General features: G+C 47.1%; 2 protein-coding genes across 2 annotated transcripts; one reads left to right on the top strand and one right to left on the bottom strand.

Annotated features, from left to right (window-relative positions):
* The first annotated feature begins 11,612 nt into the window (after positions 1–11,612).
* Positions 11,613–13,495, top strand: LOC119272651 (RHOMBOID-like protein 2). The gene is made up of 5 exons (XM_037554098.1): positions 11,613–12,169; positions 12,286–12,449; positions 12,530–12,693; positions 12,812–13,065; positions 13,164–13,495. Exons 1-5 carry the CDS (start codon positions 11,628–11,630, stop codon positions 13,273–13,275), a joined length of 1,236 nt encoding a protein of 411 aa, XP_037409995.1. The 5' UTR covers positions 11,613–11,627; the 3' UTR covers positions 13,276–13,495.
* Positions 13,496–13,759: 264 nt separating this feature from the next.
* LOC119272640 (COP9 signalosome complex subunit 1-like) lies at positions 13,760–17,911 on the bottom strand. Its single transcript, XM_037554089.1, has 6 exons — positions 17,443–17,911; positions 17,002–17,322; positions 16,060–16,176; positions 15,881–15,966; positions 14,283–14,517; positions 13,760–14,185 (listed from the first exon to the last, which is right to left on the bottom strand). Exons 1-6 carry the CDS (start codon positions 17,812–17,814, stop codon positions 14,006–14,008), a joined length of 1,311 nt encoding a protein of 436 aa, XP_037409986.1. The 5' UTR covers positions 17,815–17,911; the 3' UTR covers positions 13,760–14,005.
* Positions 17,912–19,744: the final 1,833 nt, after the last annotated feature.

Here is a 19,744-nt window from a genome sequence, read left to right as displayed (position 1 = left end):
TGGATATGATGAAAGCTTATGATAGGGTCGAGTGGGCATACCTACGTGCCATTATGATTAAACTCGGCTTCACACATAGATGGGTGGACATTGCCATGGGCATGGTCACGTCGGTGAAATTCTCTATAATGTTCAATGGTAAGAAGTTGGAACAATTTGTCCCTTCACAATGATGGGGATCGTAGCAGAAATTTAAAATTTTCTACGCATCACCAAGATCAATCTATGGAGTCATCTAGCAACGGGAGGGAGAGGAGTGCATCTACATACCCTTGTAGACCGCGAGCGGAAGCGTTCAAGAGAACGGGGTTGATGGAGTCGTACTCGACGTGATCCAAATCACCGATGATCCTAGCGCCGAATGGATGGCACCTCCGCGTTCAACACATGTACGGAGCGGAGACGTCTCCCGCGCCTTGATCCAGCAAGGAGGAGGGAGAGGTTGAGGAAGAGAGCTCCAACAGCAGTGCGACGGCGTGGTGGTGGTGGAGCAGCAGTACTCCGGCAGGGCTTCGCCAAGCTTTAACGGAGGAGGAGAGGTGTTGGGGAGGGGAGGGGCTGCGCCTTGGATGTGGTGTGTAGCCCTCCCCTTACCCCTCTATTTATAGGGGAAGGAGGAAGGGGGCCGGCCCCCTCTAGATGAGATCTAGAGGGGGGTGATGGCCAAGGGGGTGGCTTGCCCCCCAAGAAAGGGGAGCGCCCCCTCTAGGGTTTCCCCCCCAACCCTAGGCGCATGGGCCCAAGGGGGGATGCGCCCAGCCCACTTGGGGCTGGTTCCCTTTCCTCTACGGCCCATGAGGCCCTCTGAGAGAGGTGGCCCCTCCCGGTGGACCCCCGGAACCCCTCCGGTGGCCCCGGTACAATACCGATATGCCCCCGAACCTTTCTGGTGACCGTATGACAACTTCCTATATATAAATTTTCACCTCCAGACCATTCCGGAACTCCTCGTGATGTCCGGTATCTCATCTAGGACTCCGAACAACATTCGGTAATCACATACAAGTCTTCCTAATAACTCTAGCGTCATCGAACCTTAAGTGTGTAGACGCTATGGGTTCGGGAACCATGCAGACATGACCGAGACAACTCTCCGGCCAATAACCAACAGCGGGATCTGGATACCCATGTTGGCTCCCACATGTTCCACGATGATCTCATCGGATGAACCACGATGTCGAGGATTCAAGCAATCCCGTATACAATTCCCTTTGTCAATCGGTACGTTACTTGCCCGAGATTCGATCGTCGGTATCCGAATACCTCGTTCAATCTCGTTACCGGCAAGTCACTTTACTCGCTCCGTAACACATCATCCCATGACCAACCCTTAGTCACATTGAGCTCATTACAACGATGTCTTACCGAGTGGGCCCAGAGATACCTCTCCGTCATATGGAGTGACAAATCCCAGTCTCGATTCGTGCCAACCCAACAGACACTTTCGGAGATACCCATAGTACACCTTTATAGTCACCCAGTTACGTTGTGATGTTTGGCACACCCAAAGTATTCCTACAGTATCCGGGAGTTGCACAATCTCATGGTCTAAGGAAAAGATACTTGACATTAGAAAAGCTTTAGCAGACGAACTACACGATCTTGCGCTATGCTTAGGATTGGGTCTTGTCCATCACATCATTCTCCTAATGATGTGATCCCGTTATCAATGACATCTAATCTCCATAGTCAGGAACCCGTAACCATCTATTGATCAACGAGCTAGTCAACTAGAGGCTCACTAGGGACATGTTGTGGTCTATATATTCACACATGTATTACGATTTCCGGATAACACAATTATAGCATGAACAATAGACAATTATCATGAACAAGGAAATATAATAATAACCATTTTATTATTGCCTCTAGGGCATATTTCCAACAGTCTCCCACTTGCACTAGAGTCAATAATCTAGTTACATTGTGATGAATCGAAGACCCATAGAGTTCTGGTGTTGATCATGCTTTGCTCGAGGAAGAGGTTTAGTTAACGGATCTGCGACATTCAGGTCCGTATGCACTTTAAAAATATCTATGTCTCCATTTTGAACATTTTCACGAATGGAGTTGAAGCGACGCTTGATATGCCCGGTCTTCCTGTGAAACCTGGGCTCCTTGGCAAGGGCAATAGCTCCAGTGTTGTCACAGAAGAGAGTCATCGGGCCCGACGCATTGGGAATAACTCCAAGGTCGGTAATGAACTCCTTTATCCAGATTGCTTCTTGTGCTGCCTCCGAGGCTGCCATATACTCCGCTTCACATGTAGGTCCCGCCATGACGCTTTGCTTGCAACTGCACCAGCTGACTGCCCCACCATTCAAAAGATACATGTATCTGGTTTGTGACTTAGAGTCATCCAGATCTGTGTCAAAGCTAGCATCGACGTAACCCTTTACGACGAGCTCTTCGTCACCTCCATAAACGAGAAACATATCCTTAGTCCTCTTCAGGTACTTCAGGATATTCTTGACCGATGTCCAGTGTTCCATGCCGGGATTACTTTGGTACCTTCCTACCAAACTTACGGCAAGGTTTACATCAGGTCTGGTACACAGCATGGCATACATGATAGACCCTATGGTCGAGGCATAGGGGACGACACTCATCTTTTCTCTATCTTATGCCATGGTCGGGCATTGAGCCGTGCTCAATCTCATACCTTGCAATACAGGCAAGAACCCCTTCTTGGACTGATCCATATTTAACTTCTTCAATATCTTGTCAAGGTACGTACTCTGTGAAAGACCAATGAGGCATCTCGATCTATCTCTATAGATCTTGATGCGTAATATATAAGCAGCTTCTCCAAGGTCCTTCATTGAAAAACACTTGTTCAAGTAGGCCTTTATGCTTTCTAAGAATTCTATATCATTTCCCATCAATAGTATGTCATCCACATATAATATGAGAAATGCTACAGAGCTCCCACTGACTTTCTTGTAAACACGGGCTTCTCCATAAGTCTGTGTAAACCCAAACGCTTTGATCATCTCATCAAATCGAATGTTCCAACTCCGAGATGCTTGCACCAGCCCATAGATTGAGCGTTGGAGCTTGCACACCTTGTCAGCATTCTTAGGATCGACAAAACCTTCCGGCTGCATCATATACAATTCTTCCTTAAGGAAACCATTAAGGAATGCCGTTTTGACGTCCATTTGCCATATCTCATAATCATAGAATGCGGCAATTGCCAACATGATTCGGACAGACTTCAGCTTCGCTACAGGTGAGAAAGTCTCATCGTAGTCAACCTCTTGAACTTGTCGATAACCCTTAGCGACAAGCCGAGCCTTATAGATGGTCACATTACCATCCGCGTCTGTCTTCTTCTTAAAGATCCATTTATTTTCTATGGCTCGATGATCAACGGGCAAGTCAGTCAAAGTCCATACTTCGTTTTCATACATGGATCCTATCTCGGATTTCATGGCTTCCAGCCATTTGTCGGAATCTGGGCCCGCCATCGCTTCTTCATTGTTCGAAGGTTCACCATTGTCTAACAACATGATTTCCAGGAGAGGGTTGCCGTACCACTCTGGTGCGGAACGTGTCCTCGTGGACCTTCGAAGTTCAGTAGCAACTTGATCTGAAGTTTCATGATCATCATTAACTTCCTCTCTAGTCGTTGCAGGCACCTCAAGAACAGTTTCTTGAGCTGCGCCACTCTCCGGTTCAAGAGGAAATACTTCATCAAGTTCTACTTTCCTCCCACTTACTTCTTTCGAGAGAAACTCTTTCTCTAGAAAGGATCCATTCTTGGCAACAAAGATCTTGCCTTCGGATCTGAGGTAGAAGGTATACCCAGTCTTTTCTTTAGGGTATCCTATGAAGACGCATTTTTTCGATTTGGGTTCGAGCTTTTCAGGTTGAAGTTTCTTGACATAAGCATCGCATCCCCAAACTTTCAAAAACGACAGCTTAGGTTTCTTACCAAACCACAATTCATACGGTGTCGTCTCAACGGATTTCGACGGAGCCCAATTTAAAGTGAATGCAGTTGTCTCTATAGCATAACCCCAAAATGATAGCGGTAGATCGATAAGAGACATCATAGATCGCACCATATCCAATAGGGTGCGATTACGACATTCGGACACACCATTACGCTAAGGTGTTCCAGGCAGCGTGAGTTGTGAAACTATTCCACATTTCCTTAAGTGTGTGTCAAATTCGTGACTCAAATATTCTCCCCCACGATCTGATCGTAAGAACTTGATTTTCCTGTCACGTTGATTCTCAACCTCACTCTTAAATTCCATGAACTTTTCAAAGGTCTCATACTTGTGTTTCATTAAGTAGACATACCCATATCTACTCAAGTCATCAGTGAGGGTGAGAACATAACGATAGCCACCGCGAGCCTCGACACTCATTGGACCGCACACATCAGTATGTATGATTTCCAATAAGTTGGCTGCTCGCTCCATTGTTCCGGAGAACGGAGTCTTGGTCATTTTGCCCATGAGGCATGGTTCGTACATGTCAAATGATTCATAATCAAGAGCCTCCAAAAGTCCATCTGCATGGAGTTTCTTCATGCGTTTGACACCAATGTGACCAAGGCGGCAGTGCCACAAGTATGTGGGACTATCATTATCAACCTTACACCTTTTGGCATTCACACTATGAATATGTGTAACATCACGTTCGAGATTAAATATGAATAAACCATTGACCAGCGGGGCATGACCATAAAACATGTCTCTCATATAAATAGAACAACCATTATTCTCAGATTTAAATGAGTAGCCATCTCGCATTAAACGAGATCCAGATACAATGTTCATGCTCAAAGCTGCTACTAAATAACAATTATTGAGGTTTAAAACTAATCCCGTAGGTAAATGTAGAGGTAGCGTGCCAACGGCGATCACATCGACCTTGGAACCATTCCCGACGCGCGTCGTCACCTCGTCCTTCGCAAGTCTCCATTTATTCCGCAGTTCTTGTTTTGAGTTACAAATATGAGCAACTGCACCGGTATCAAATACCCAGGAGCTACTACGAGCGCTGGTTAGGTACACATCAATAACATGTATATCACATATACCTTTGGTATTGCCGGCCTTCTTATCCGCTAAGTACTAGGGGCAGTTCCGCTTCCAGTGACTGTTTCCCTTGCAATAAAAGCACTCAGTCTCAGGCTTGGGTCCATTCTTTGGCTTCTTCCCGGCAGCTTGCTTACCGGGCGCGGCAACTCCCTTGCCGTCCTTCTTGAAGTTCTTTTTACCCTTGCCTTTCTTGAACTTAGTGGTTTTATTCACCATCAACACTTGATGTTCCTTTTTGATTTCCACCTCCGCTGATTTCAACATTGAATATACCTCGGCAACGGTCTTTTCCATCCCCTGCATATTGAAGTTCATCACAAAGCTCTTGTAGCTAGGTGGGAGCGACTGAAGGATTCTGTCAACGACCGCATCATCCGGGAGATTAACTCCCAGCTAAGACAAGCGGTTGTGCAACCCAGACATTTTGAGTATGTGCTCGCTGACGGAACTATTCTCCTCCATCTTACAACTGTAGAACTTGTCGGAGACTTCATCTCTCTCGACCTGGGCATGAGCTTGGAAAACCATTTTCAGCTCTTGGAACATCTCATATGCTCCGTGTTGCTCAAAACACTTTTGGAGCCCCGGTTCTAAGCTGTAAAGCATGCCGCACTGAACCAAGGAGTAATCGTCACTATGCGCCTGCCAAGCGTTCATAACGTCTTGTTCTGCAGGGAAAACAGGTGCTTCACCTAGCGGTGCATCAAGGACATATGCTTTCCTGGCAGGTATGAGGATAATCCTCGGGTTACGGACCCAGTCCGTGTAGTTGCTGCCATCATCTTTCAGCTTGGTTTTCTCTAGGAACGCGTTGAAGTTGAGGGCAACATTAGCGTGGGCCATTTGATCTACAAAACATATTGCAAAGATTTTTAGACTATGTTCATGATAATTAAGTTCATCTAATCAAATTATTAAATGAACTCCCACTCAAATAGACATCCCTCTAGTCATCTGAGTGATACATGATCCGAGTCAACTAGGCCGTGTCCGATCATCATGTGAGACACACTAGTCATCATCGGTGAACATTTTCATGTTGATCGTATCTTCTATACGATTCATGTTCGACCTTTCGGTCTTCCGTGTTCCGAGGCCATGTCTGTACATGCTAGGCTCGTCAAGTCAACCTAAGTGTATTGCGTGTGTAAATCTGGCTTACACCCGTTTTATGCGAACGTTAGAACCTATCACACCCGTTCATCACGTGGTGCTTTGGAACAATGGACCTTAGCAATGGTGCACAGTTAGGGGGAACACTTTCTTGAAATTATTGCGAGGGATCATCTTATTTATGCTACCAACGTTCTTAGCAAATAAGATGTAAAACATGATAAACATCACATGCAATCAAATAGTGACATGATATGGCCAATATCATTTTGCTCCTTTTGATCTCCATCTTCGGGGCGCCATGATCATCATCGTCACCGGCATGACACCATGACCTCCATCATCATGATCTCCATCATCGTGTCTTCATGAAGTTGTCTCGCCAACTATTACTTCTACTACTATGACTAACGGTTAGCGATAAAGTAAAGTAATTACATGACGTTTATGTTGACACGCAGGTCATAAATAAATTAAGACAACTCCTATGGCTCCTGCCGGTTGTCATACTCATCGACATGCAAGTCGTGATTCCTATTACAAGAACATGATCAATCTCATACATCACATATATCATTCATCACATCCTTTTGGCCATATCACATCACACGGCATATGCTGCAAAAACAAGTTAGACGTCCTCTAATTGTTGTTGCAAGTTTTACGTGGCTGCTATAGGTTTCTAGCAAGAACGTTTCTTACCTACGCCAAAACCACAACGTGATATGCCAATTTCTGTTTACCCTTCATAAGGACCCTTTTCATCGAATCCGATCCGACTAAAGTGGGAGAGACAGACACCCGCTAGTCACCTTATGCAACTAGTGCATGCCAGTCGGTGGAACCAGTCTCACGTAAGCGTACGTGTAAGGTCGGTCCGGGCCGCTTCATCCCACGATGCCGCCGAATCAAGATAAGACTAGTAACGGCAAGTAAATTGACAAAATCGACGCCCACAACAACTTGTGTTCTACTCGTGCATAGAAACTACGCATAGATCTAGCTCATGATGCCACTGATGGGGATCGTAGCAGAAATTTAAAATTTTCTACGCATCACCAAGATCAATCTATGGAGTCATCTAGCAACGAGAGGGAGAGGAGTGCATCTACATACCCTTGTAGTTCGCGAGAGGAAGCGTTCAAGAGAACGGGGTTGATGTAGTCGTACTCGACGTGATCCAAATCACCGATGATTCTAGCGCCGAACGGACGGCACCTCCGCGTTCAACACACGTATGGAGCGGAGACGTCTCCTGCGCCTTGATCCAGCAAGGAGGAGGGATAGGTTGAGGAAGAGAGCTCCAACAGCAGCACGACAGCGTGGTGGTGGTGGAGCAGCAGTACTCCGGCAGGGCTTCGCCAAGCTTTAACGGAGGAGGAGAGGTGTTGGGGAGGGGAGGGGCTGCGCCTTGGATGTGGTGTGCAGCCCTCCCCTTGCCCCTCTATTTATAGGGGAAGGAGGAAGGGGGCCGGCCCCCTCAAGATGAGATCTAGAGGGGGGCGGCCAAGGGGGTGGCTTGCCCCCCAAGTAGGGGGGGGTGCCCCCTCTAGGGTTTCCCCCCCAACCCTAGGCGCATGGGCCCAAGGGGGGATGCGCCCAGCCCACTTGGGGCTGGTTCCCTTTCCTCTACGGCCCATGAGGCCCTCCGAGAGAGGTGGCCCCTCCCGGTGGACCCCCGGAACCCCTCCGGTGGCCCCGGTACAATACCGATATGCCCCCGAACCTTTCCGGTGACCGTATGACAACTTCCTATATATAAATCTTCACCTCCGGACCATTCCGGAACTCCTCGTGACGTCCGGATCTCATCCGGGACTCCGAAAAACATTCGGTAATCACATACAAGTCTTCCTAATAACCCTAGCGTCATCGAACCTTAAGTGTGTAGACCCTACGGGTTCGGGAACCATGCAGACATGACCGAGACAACTCTCCGGCCAATAACCAACAGTGGTATCTGGATACCCATGTTGGCTCCCACATGTTCCACGATGTCGAGGATTCAAGCAATCCCGTATACAATTCCCTTTGTCAATCGGTACGTTACTTGCCCGAGATTCGATTGGTGGTATCCCAATACCTCGTTCAATCTCATTACCGGCAAGTCACTTTACTCGTTCCGTAACACATCATCCCGTAACCAACCCTTAGTCACATTGAGCTCATTACGATGATGTCTTACCGAGTGGGCCCAGAGATACCTCTCCGTCATATGGAGTGACAAATCCCAGTCTCGATTCGTGCCAACCTAACAGACACTTTCAGAGATACCCATAGTGCACCTTTATAGTCACCCAATTACGTTGTGACGTTTGGCACACCCAAAGTATTCCTACAGTATCCGGGAGTTGCACAATCTCATGGTCTAAGGAAAAGATACTTGACATTAGAAAAGCTTTAGCAGACGAACTACACGATCTTGCGCTATGCTTAGGATTGGGTCTTGTCCATCACATCATTCTCCTAATGATGTGATCCCATTATCAATGACATCCAATGTCCATGGTCAGGAAACCGTAACTATCTATTGATCAATGAGCTAGTCAACTAGAGGCTCACTAGGGACATGTTGTGGTCTATATATTCACACATGTATTACGATTTCCGGATAACACAATTATAGCATGAACAATATACAATTATCATGAACAAGGAAATATAATAATACCATTTTATTATTGCCTCTAGGGCATATTTCCAACACACAAGGTATCAGACAGGGGGACCCAATCTCCCCATACTTGTTCTTGTTAGCAGCAGAGGGCCTTTCGTGCCTGTTGAAATCTTGAGGCGAGTCATCAAACCTACATGGAGTACAAGTGGCACCCTCGGTGCCGCATGTGAACCATCTTCTTTTTGCAGATGACAACCTGCAGTTTTTCAAGGCGAATAGTGTGGGAGCAGATGAGGTCAACCAGGTCTTGGACATCTATTGTTAGGTCACGTGACAACGTATAAACTATGGTAAATCATCAATATTTTTCAGCAAGGGTGTTCCGGGAAGTGTTCGAGATGAGGTCAAGCAAACTCTTCAAGTTCCTAATGAGTCTCTTAATGAGAAATATTTGGGTATGTCTTCTGATGTTGGATCTTCAAAGAATGGAGCTTTCAAGTTTTTGAAAGATAGATTATGTCGCAAAATTCAAGGGTGGATTGAGAAGACACTCTCTTCAGGAGGCAAGGAAGTTTTGGTTAAATCAGTGGCGCAAGCTATACCTGTTTTCTCTATGTCTTGCTTTAAACTTCCGAGGGGACTTTGTGAACATCTCAACATGCTAATGAGGAAGTTTTGGTGGGGCAGCAAAGATGGTCACCGGAAACCAAGTTGGGTATCTTGGGAGGCGATGACTTAACCAAAGGCGACGGGTGGATTAGGCTTCAAGGACTTTGAAGTTTTTAACCTTGCAATGCTAGCAAAACAGGCCTGGAGGGTTTTGCAACAACCAAACTCGTTGAGTGCCCGGATACTTAAGAGTGTTTATTTTCGAGATTCAACGATATTGCAAGCGGAGTTAGGCTCTCGCCCAAGTCAAATATGGAGAGCTATCAAAGAAGGAGTAGATATTCTGAAGCTGGGACTTATAAAATGCACTGGCAATGGGAATTCTATTGATGTATGGATGGACAACTGGATCCCTAGAGATGAAATGCTCCGAGCTTATGGCAGTAAGATTGCAAATCCACCCAGGCTTGCTTTAGATTACTTCAACTTAAGTATGGCCTCATGGGACAAGCAAAAAATTGAACATACCTTTATGCCAATGGACGTTGTAGCAATCCTAGCAATTCCTATATGCACCCGCAACTTTGAGGATTATTGGGCTTGGCACTTTGAAAGAAATGGCAAGTTTACCGTCTGCTCGGCTTATAGGATGATGGTGGCGACACGGAATTGGAGGGGGGCTTGGCTCGAGGGAGCTGCGGGACCCTCAATTGTGCGTAATGAGGAGAAGTCATGGAAACTATTGTGGAATGTGTAGGTACCAGCAAAAATCATAATGTTTTTGTGGCGATTAGCAAGACAGTTTCTCCCTACCGAAGATATACGAGCTCACCATAATATGTCTACCACTAGCTCTTGTGGTTTCTTTGACTCCCGAGATTCTTGGAGACACTCCCTCCTTGAGTGCTCAATGGCAAGATGTGTCTGGGCGTTAGAAGATGGGGAAACGATAGACCAGATGATCGCCACTAAGGAACCAAACGTGAAACAGTGGATCTTCACCCTCATGGCATATTTGCCTTATAGCAGCTTTGTTCGAGTGGCTGTCACCCTTTGGTCCATCTGGACGGCGCGGCGAAAGTTTATACACGAGGGGATCACACAAAGCCAGCAGGCCACTTCCCTTTTTGTGAGCAGGTTCATTAGAGAACTAGAGCTGATTCATGCAAAGCCTCAAATCAATTTACAGGGAGCCCCTTGGGTAACTAGGGCAGCACATGCAAGGCCAAAAGCACCTCCGGCGGGATTTGTAAAGATCCACGTGGACGGAGCGGTCTTTTGCGATCGACGAGGATCTGCGGCAACAGTATGCTGGGGCCAGGGGGCAACTACCTGGGGAGCTCTGCTCTGGTCTTAGCCGGGGTCACAGACCCACCTACTTTGGAAGCAATAGCATGTAGAGAAGGTCTTGCTTTGGCTGATGATCTTCTTCTGGGGAACCTAATCGTCACTTCGGACTGCAAGCAGGTTGTCGACGACATCAAGCTCAGCAACCAGGGATCATATGGTTTGGTGATAACAGAAATTAAGTTGCGTTCTTTGGATTTTATTTGTAATTCCGTCTTTGAAAGTCGTTCTTCAAACGGTGAAGCTCATAATTTAGCTAAGCATATACTATCTCTCGGTGCGGGGCGCCACATGTGGTTGGCTAACCCTCATAATCCAAATTGTATCCCACTCCATGTATATTATGATCAATAAAGCTTAGCTTTGTCCTACAAAAATATGGGGTCAAAGCCCATGCATAATTCCACAATCTCTACTTTTGGGGACATAGACTCTCTAGAGGACATGTGATGGTTGCAGGGAGAAGAGAGAAAGACATGTTATTTGTCATCAATACATGACCAAAAATAGAACAAAACATTATGTTTCTATATTTTTTTTCATGGCCATGCACAGGCATTCAGCTAGCATTATTTGACGAGCAGTCAATTCATTCCAAAAGTGTTTACATCCCCGTCGGGGCAAGTGATAACTCATGGAGGGATAGTGACTGCCCGACATGGCGAGTGCAGGCACGGCACACCGTATGCCCGAGGCCTCTCGCGCGCGGGCCGGCCAAACTCGTGGCGTCGCGCGGCACGAAAAGTGGCTCGGCCACAAGGTTGCCTGCCGTTTACTGTCTACGGGAACCACGTCGCGCTCGCGCCGGCACCAGATTCGGCACACGGCCAGAACCACGTTCCACCGTCAGGCCAGCACAGCACCCACTGTCAGCAGGCCACGGCATGCCAACCCGCCCCCGCCCGTGCAGCCGTGCTAGGCTAGAGCTAAACCGCGTCCACCCCACGCGGCTGAGGCAAACGCACCACCAGCCGCTGCGCCATTTATCACCCTGCCGCCTCGCCTCGCCTCCCACCTTTTCCACTACCCCGCCGCCGTTACCACTCTCCACGACACCGCAGCCGATTAGAGCCGTTGCTCCAGGAACGCAGCTCGCCACGCGACAGCTCGCTACCCCGTCGTACGTCGTGGGCGCCATGGCCGGCTCGCGGCGCGACGTGGACCGGAAGGAGAAGGCCCCGCCGGCGGCGGCGCCGCAGCAGCAGCAGCCGGGGCGCGAGGAGGAGAGGGAGTGGGTGCCGTGGATCGTGCCGGTCATCGTGACCGCCAACGTCGCCCTGTTCGCCGTGGTGATGTACGCCAACAACTGCCCCGCGCACGCGCGCGGCGGCCGCGGCGGCAGGAGGTGCGTCGGCGCGGGGTTCCTCCGCCGCTTCGCCTTCCAGCCGCTCAGCCAGAACCCGCTCCTCGGGCCCTCCTCCGCCACGTGAGTGATCCGTCGATCTCGTCTCCCCAACAATTCGGCTCTCGCCGCTTCGATTCCTTCGATTCAGCGAGAGATTTGTCATCTCTTACGCTCGCGGTACATACTGTCGTCTTCAGATTGCAGAAGTTGGGCGCTCTCGTGTGGGACAAGGTGGTGCACGAGCACCAGGGGTGGAGACTCGTGACGTGCATCTGGCTCCACGCCGGCGTCGTCCACCTGCTGGCCAACATGCTCAGCCTCGTGCTCGTCGGGCTCAGGCTCGAGCAGCAGTTCGGATTCGGTACGCGTTCATCTCCGGAACTGACACTCCAATTACCTGAACATTCTGAACTGATATTGTTCCCGTCAATTTGGTTGCAGTGAGAGTCGGCGTCATCTACCTCGTGTCCGGCGTCGGGGGCAGCGTGATGTCATCCCTGTTCATCAAAGACAACATCTCCGTGGGCGCGTCCGGTGCGCTCTTCGGGCTCCTCGGAGCCATGCTCTCGGAGCTCTTCACCAACTGGACCATCTACACCAACAAGGTGGGTGCATCTCCAACCAATTCTGCACATATTCTGCAGCGGTAGCAGCACCAGCAGTACTTCGTTCTGAAAATCCGTCGAGTTTCTGACACTGTCGACGTGGCCGGAATGCGTGCAGGCGGCGGCGCTGGTGACGCTGCTGTTCGTGATCGCGGTCAACCTGGCGATCGGCATCCTGCCGCACGTGGACAACTTCGCGCACATCGGGGGGTTCCTCACGGGGTTCCTGCTCGGCTTCGTGCTGCTCATGCGCCCGCACTACGGCTGGGCGCAGCGCTACGTGCTGCCGTCCTCCGTCAAGGACGTCGGCCGGAAGTTCCTGGCCTACCAGTGGGCTCTGCTCGCCGTGGCCTCGGTCCTGGTCGTCGTCGGGTAAGCAAAGCGGCAACGACATCTTTCTTGTTGAGTTGGGTTTAGGTGGGCTCTGGACTTCCGCTTGACTGATGCTGCATTGCTGTTGTCCTGCGCAGGCTGGCGGTTGGGATGGCGATGCTCTTCCGAGGGGTGAACGGCAACGAGCACTGCCAGTGGTGCCACTACCTCAGCTGCGTGCCGACCGCCAGATGGAGCTGCGGGAAGTGAAATGGGAGCAAGCAACTTCGTGGACCTCCATATTACTTTGTTCTTTTCCGCACAGGCATTTTGATGCGCAGATGCTGTATATACGATATGAGTACTGCTATATGACGAATTACACCCCGGGGTTTACTCGATGACTGTTTCGTTCGGTTGTTTGATTTGAAAAGGGGGGAATATCTTGAATCTTCCACCTGCATGTGCCTGACAGCGCGGATGCCTTTTATATTTGTGTGCCAAACAGATCCATCTTTATATAATTTTACCCAATGATTAGTTATCATGCATGGTACAGCTTTGAGATTCCACAAAGCCAAGTCAAAAACTGGTCGGTGCAGATTATAGAAATGGCTTCATGTAGGAAATGTTTTATTTTTCCGCACCGAAAGCAAGTGGTAATGAATGGTTTCACAACCAAAGCGATTCCAGTCAGAACATACTATCAGCAATTCTTAATTTCTTGTACTGCAAGCGCGGCGGTAGTAAACTGTTAAAAGCGACAGCACACAAACTCCAAATAAGTCTATACGAAAACTCCAAAATGAATGCCAGTAATAAGTAGTACAAAATTAACCACATGGTCTCCGCAAAAGACGTGCATGGCAGGAGTAATATTATCTTTGTCTAGTATCTTAGCTTGAATATTCCGATCATGACATGAAACACTTGACTATGGCACGAATCATCACTAAAATCGCTCAATGCACCTATGGCCCGAACCAAGGAGAACTTGTTTTCACACCTTCCTTTCTGCTGCCTTCTGGCTGAACTCGTGCTTGAGAAGGTTCGCCCTCAGAAGCATGGACTTGACATCTCTCTCAAACTCATTGCCAGTCTGCAGTGCACGCTGGAAAGTTCCATTCCTTTGGTCGGCGTGGCTTGCGTATAGAATCTTGTTGTGTGAGTCGATACGAGCCTGCATATAAATTAAAGAAACGAGAAGATCAGCAAATTAGCCCTGCAGGTGTTGCAAACTTGCAATACATGTTATACAAGGCATCTTTGTTAGGTACCTGTATTTTGTTATCAGTGATAAGCGCTGCCAGCTCTTTCTCTAGCAGGGACACAGATGTCTGGAAGGCAACAGCCATCAAGTTGAGATCAACAGATATGAATGGGAAAGTGTACTGTATGATGGCTTTGTGTCGAATGTCCTTGTACAGAGTTTCTATATGCCCATGCAGATGCATATCCAGCAGCAGGTTTGACTTCAGCTTCTCAAGATATCCCAGACATGACCCATAGCGGCTGGTATTAATTGCGATTAGTTAATAAAAAACGTGTATAAAGAATAAAAATGTATGTTTATGAAGAAAAAAGGCACGGCGTAGTAAAAAACAAAGGAATTAATCTACTGCACAAATGCATAAACAACATCATATGGTAGAAGGTTCAACACATCTCATAATGAATCCAGCTACAATGTGAGAATCCAGGTGAATAAATAGACAACTGAGGAAACTATTCCTTATTAGACAACAACAACCAAATGTGACAGGTTTTTGTTGGTTCAGTTTTTATAGTTTATCCACCAGTCAATGACCACATCGTATCAGTGCAAGTGACAAGCAAAGAGAGCAATTGCTGTCTTATTAGATTGGAAGGAATGACAGCATGACCTCTCTTAATTCATAATTCTGCCATAAAGTTATGGCATCCACTGTAAAGAGTGGGCAACAGGGTTTGAGCATGGATGCACAGGGTGCTCGACGGCATGCCCAGCTAACTGAGGCAACTGCTTGGCCCAGAACGTGGCCTTTGAGATGTCTCACCGAAAATCATTTGAAATTTATTTTACCTGACTAATGAACAACTTAAGTATGTTCTCTTTCAAGTTAAAAAACACATCACTTACAAATGATAGGATGACAAGTCAATTGACAATCAGAAACGGCCAGAGCATGTTAACAAAAGATACAACATCATCATTTATATCATTGGCTTCATAAATAATTGAAGATTTAAAACGCCAAAGAACAGGAATGCCCAGAAGTGGCTTGGTACTTATCTATTTGGAAGAAATTTACCATCTGGATAATGCCGCTTTGAGCTCCAGGCTAAAATAACTATTTTTGGGTCCCCAAACTTCCATTTTTGTGCCAAACTTTTTCCGGATAAAACGTCAATTTAAGCAAAATTTTATGCCACAATGTGTGGAACTAGACCACCTGCCTATGATGCAAACAACTTTTTTTAAGGCAAGGTGCAAACCGGGACCAAAATGACCCCTTCAAATCTTTCAGGGCCTAAAAAGGAACTGGGAGTAAATTTGGAGTACCAAACTTTCCCCTGTTTGAAATACTGGACCAACTGTATACTACTAAAACAACGTGAATGAGCTATAAATTATCCTGCTGCTGACATCACGATCCCTCTAAACAAGTAAAACAAGACTCACTAAGCAACCATACATTTCATATGCTTAATTCACCCAAAGATCCCCATCTGTTATGTAGAAGACCGGAGCTCCTACCATATCGTTCATAATACTCTTTGCTATAGGACCAATAGATTAAAAAAGAACTTCATCCCGCAGAAAAATATACAGTTCAATAAAGCATTAAGGGAGAAAATTAATTGCAGCACTTGCATCCTAGATTCCTACTAGTACCTTGCATAAAAATCATTTACCAGCTCCCTTACTTCAGGCACTAACTCCAAGAAATTGCAAAAATTGTAGTTGTCAATAACTTTGCTCTGTATCAAATGAGGAAATTAATCTGGTTTAGCCAGAACAATTAACATAAAAGATCCATGTGAAGGGAAAAAATAGTTCAGGCAAAGACGAACCTTCAGCTCTGAGCGATCAAAAGAAGCAAGCGCGCATAGTGCACCATAGACAGCAACATCGTGTGGAGCTATAACTTCAGAATAGTTGCTCCTTAGCTCTGATCCTGTCTCTATAAACTTCAGAAGGGGGCACACTTTTAATTCCCGCAGTCAACTTAACAGTTCTATTACTATTATCAAGTGTGAGTATGAAATAACTAACTGAACCATAAAAAATGGCATATTTGTTATGTGGTTCTTCACAAAAGAAAAAGTTGGTAGATACCAATTATTGGGCTTTATGTCCAGCCCGAAATAGAAATTGATATATCTATAGCATAATGAGTTTTGTCGTGAGAAAAGGACAAAGGAATACATATTTACTCAGTTTTGTACAAATTATCCAGATTTCCTGAAAAGGGAGTAAACAAACTGACAAACATAGCAATGTACCCTATACTAATAAAGTTAGGGGATCCCTTTACTTGTTTCATTTCCTTACTTCTAATAAACCACAGGTTACAATAATATCACTGCCGAAATCTCCAATAGCACAACGGTTGCAATTTTAAAACACACCAGCTATTCGAGCCAATGTAGTGGAACAGTTCAAAGTTCCAACAGATTAAATGTGCATGCTTCATGAATCCCTGATAAACAGATGTAGCAACACGAAATACTCCCTCTATTCCAAAATATAGTGCGCCCACGCTTTCCGAGGTTCAACTTTGACCATAAATTTAACCAATGAGACCAACTGCGGCGGGAGAAAAATTATATAATTGAAAACTTCTTTCGGATATGAATTCACTGATATAATTTTTGCTCCCGCCACAATCGATCTTGGTAGTTAAATTTACGGTCAAAGTTGAAGCACGGGGATAGAGGAAGCACTACATTGTGGAATGGAGGGAGTATTAGGATAGAAACAATAACAAGTAAAGGAGATTCTAGTGCACTAACCTTCCGGGCAGCAAGTTTGTACTTGTTTGTTTCCATGTAGGCTAATCCAGCAGCAGCTCGCAACTTGGCGGCAGTAATACGATCCAAATCGTCTGGGGTCTGCTCCGCCTTGATGACATAATTTGACACGTGCATAAACTGCCCCAGCTCAATGCTAACAAGTATGACATTCAAGCACATCTGAACAACATGCTTCGAGGTAGTGCAGTAATCGCGGGTCCTGATATAGCTCTTGAAGGCGTCTGAAAGGTGGCCTTGAGCATAGTGGAAATCACCAAGGTCATTGTAGCCCATCCGGATACTCTCTTTGATCAGATTGGTCTGCAGGTAGAGTGATTTCAGAACACACGCCAATGCGTCGCTCATTGCGTCAAGCAGAAATGGCGACCATATACAATCCTAAAACAAACAAAAAGGGAGCGAAGTTTAGGGTTCCGGTACCCTGTAGACATTGAGCTCGCTGTCAAGCTTATCCTTGCGCAGCAGGGCGCGGCGCTCGACCGCGTCGGACCAGGGCTGGTCGGCGGCGTAGCGGGGGCCAAGGCGGCCGGCGATCTTGGCGGAGACGTCGCGGTGGAGGGCCGTGTCCTCGCCCTTGAGGGCCCAGTCGTAGGCCAGCCGGAGCGCATCCAGCCGCATCTGCTCCGACCCGCACTTCTCCGCGATGAAGAGGAGCCGCCCCACGCGCGTGCGCCCCGAGTACTGCGCCGCGTACGCCTCCACGTCCAACTGGTCCCCGGACACCAGCGCGTGCGAGGACTCTCCGCCGTCCGCGGGCGCGGGGGCGGTCTGGAGCTCGTCCTCGACGTCCATGGCGTTAAACCCTAGAGAAACGGCCGGGCGGAAGCAAAGGAGCGGGGAGGCGACGGCGAGATAGAGGTGGACTTGGTTTGATACGAAATGGGAAGTGGAGGGGTTGGTCTGTAAATCCGCGTCCGCGTCAGGCAGAACTGTTTGGGAGACGCGCGGTGCGCATCTATTTGTCGCACAGGCACTACAACGACCTCCGGCCCGCCGACGCCACCTTCTCGCTAGACCTTATATCGGCCCAAATGAAGAGTGTGGCAGAGCAGGAAATCAGGCCCGTAGAACATACCACCTATTTGACGCCTGTAGCGCCACTTACCTTCCTTGGCGCTCACGCGCAGGCCGACAAGGCCTGGCCCAACACAGGCCGATGGTCGGTAACTCGCTCGTGTCCCAGCCTCGCTTGTCCTTTTGTTTCTATTAATTGGTTCGCTTTTTTTGCTCTGATTTCTTTTTTGTGCTGCGTTGTTCACTGAAAAAAACGGTTGCCAGTGTTTTAAAGTATTTTTTGTGACTTTAAAACAGTTCGCGAATCTAAAAAAAGTTCACTAATTTTATTAAGTTGCGTGAATTTAAAAAACAAATCATAAATTTGAAGAAAGCTCATGAATTCAAAGAAACTTCACGGATTTGAAATAAATATCACCAATTTTCAAAAGTGTGTTAATTTGAATAACTTCATGAAATTTGAAATAAGTTCATGAATTTCACAACAATTCAATTTTTTGAAAAAGTTCATCAAAATTGAAAAACGTTCATCGATTTTGAAAAAAATGTTCATGGTTTAAAAAAAGTTCATCATTTTTGTCAAAAAAATCATGATTTTGAAAAATGTTCGCAGGTTTTGAAAACAAATTGTAGAAATTAAAAAGTCATGGATATGAAGAAAAATCATGCATTTTAAAAAAATATGGATTTGAAAAAGGTTCACAAATTTAAGAAAATATTCACAATTTTAAAAAACGAAAAAGAAAATTGAAAAAAATAAATAGAAAGGAAAAAAAGAAAGAAAAACTTGCCAAACAAAACCCAAAAGAAAAACATAGCCCGGAAGGCGCACAGCAAGAAGCAAAATAAATAGCTCTCCTAGTTGGTTACTGCGGTTGGAAGGAAACAATGAGGTTTAGAGTTCGAATCTCACTTCCTGCATCCAGGGTGTTGGGGATATAACTATTAGGTATGACCCGCCCAGGAGGGGCCGGGTCATCCCTATGGTGATTCATCTCAATGAAGCCCAAGAGTATATGGCGGTTCATAGATAAGCTTGGTAGAGGGCCCAAACCCGAAGGCGGCTTAAGGCACACGCATATAAACCGCCATGTATGTAGACTTGTTTTGTAAGATAGAAAAGAAAGGTCACCGAGTCGGATACGTTGTATAAGACGGCCGGGACTCTGTTGGCCGCAGGGCGTCAACCCGTGTATATAAGGGGATGATCCAGCGGTGGCTTAGGGCAAGAAACAACAGATCGAGAGCCGGGTCAAGCGTATTCGCTCCCTGCTCATCGAAACCCTAGCAATACCACCTACAACTGGACTAGGCTATTACCTTCACCGTAAGGGGCCGAACCAGTATAGACTCCTCGTGTCCTTTGTCCTGATTAACCCCTTTAAGCTAACCACATCACCATGGCTCCACGACTAAGTCCTCACACTAGGACATCTGCCGTGACAATTCCACGACAGTTGGCACCCACCGTGGGGCTATCGCACCATGGTTTCAAGTTCTTAGAGGGTAACTTCAAAGGGATCAAGGGATATGCTGTGGGCCGGATGACCAAGAGTCGTCGCGACAAGCTCTACATGGACGACGCAGGCTAGGGCCCCGAGGCCGGCTCAATTGAGTACGGGTATCGGGTCCCCTTCGACGTAATTCACGTCTTCATCGGCAAGATCGGCGAACCGGGCCCTGAGCCGGACATCTGCACCGACATCAT

This window comes from Triticum dicoccoides, chromosome 1A (genome assembly GCF_002162155.2).
Source record: "Triticum dicoccoides isolate Atlit2015 ecotype Zavitan chromosome 1A, WEW_v2.0, whole genome shotgun sequence".
NCBI lineage: Eukaryota > Viridiplantae > Streptophyta > Magnoliopsida > Poales > Poaceae > Triticum > Triticum dicoccoides.
This window is presented reverse-complemented; position numbering and strand designations above follow the sequence as displayed.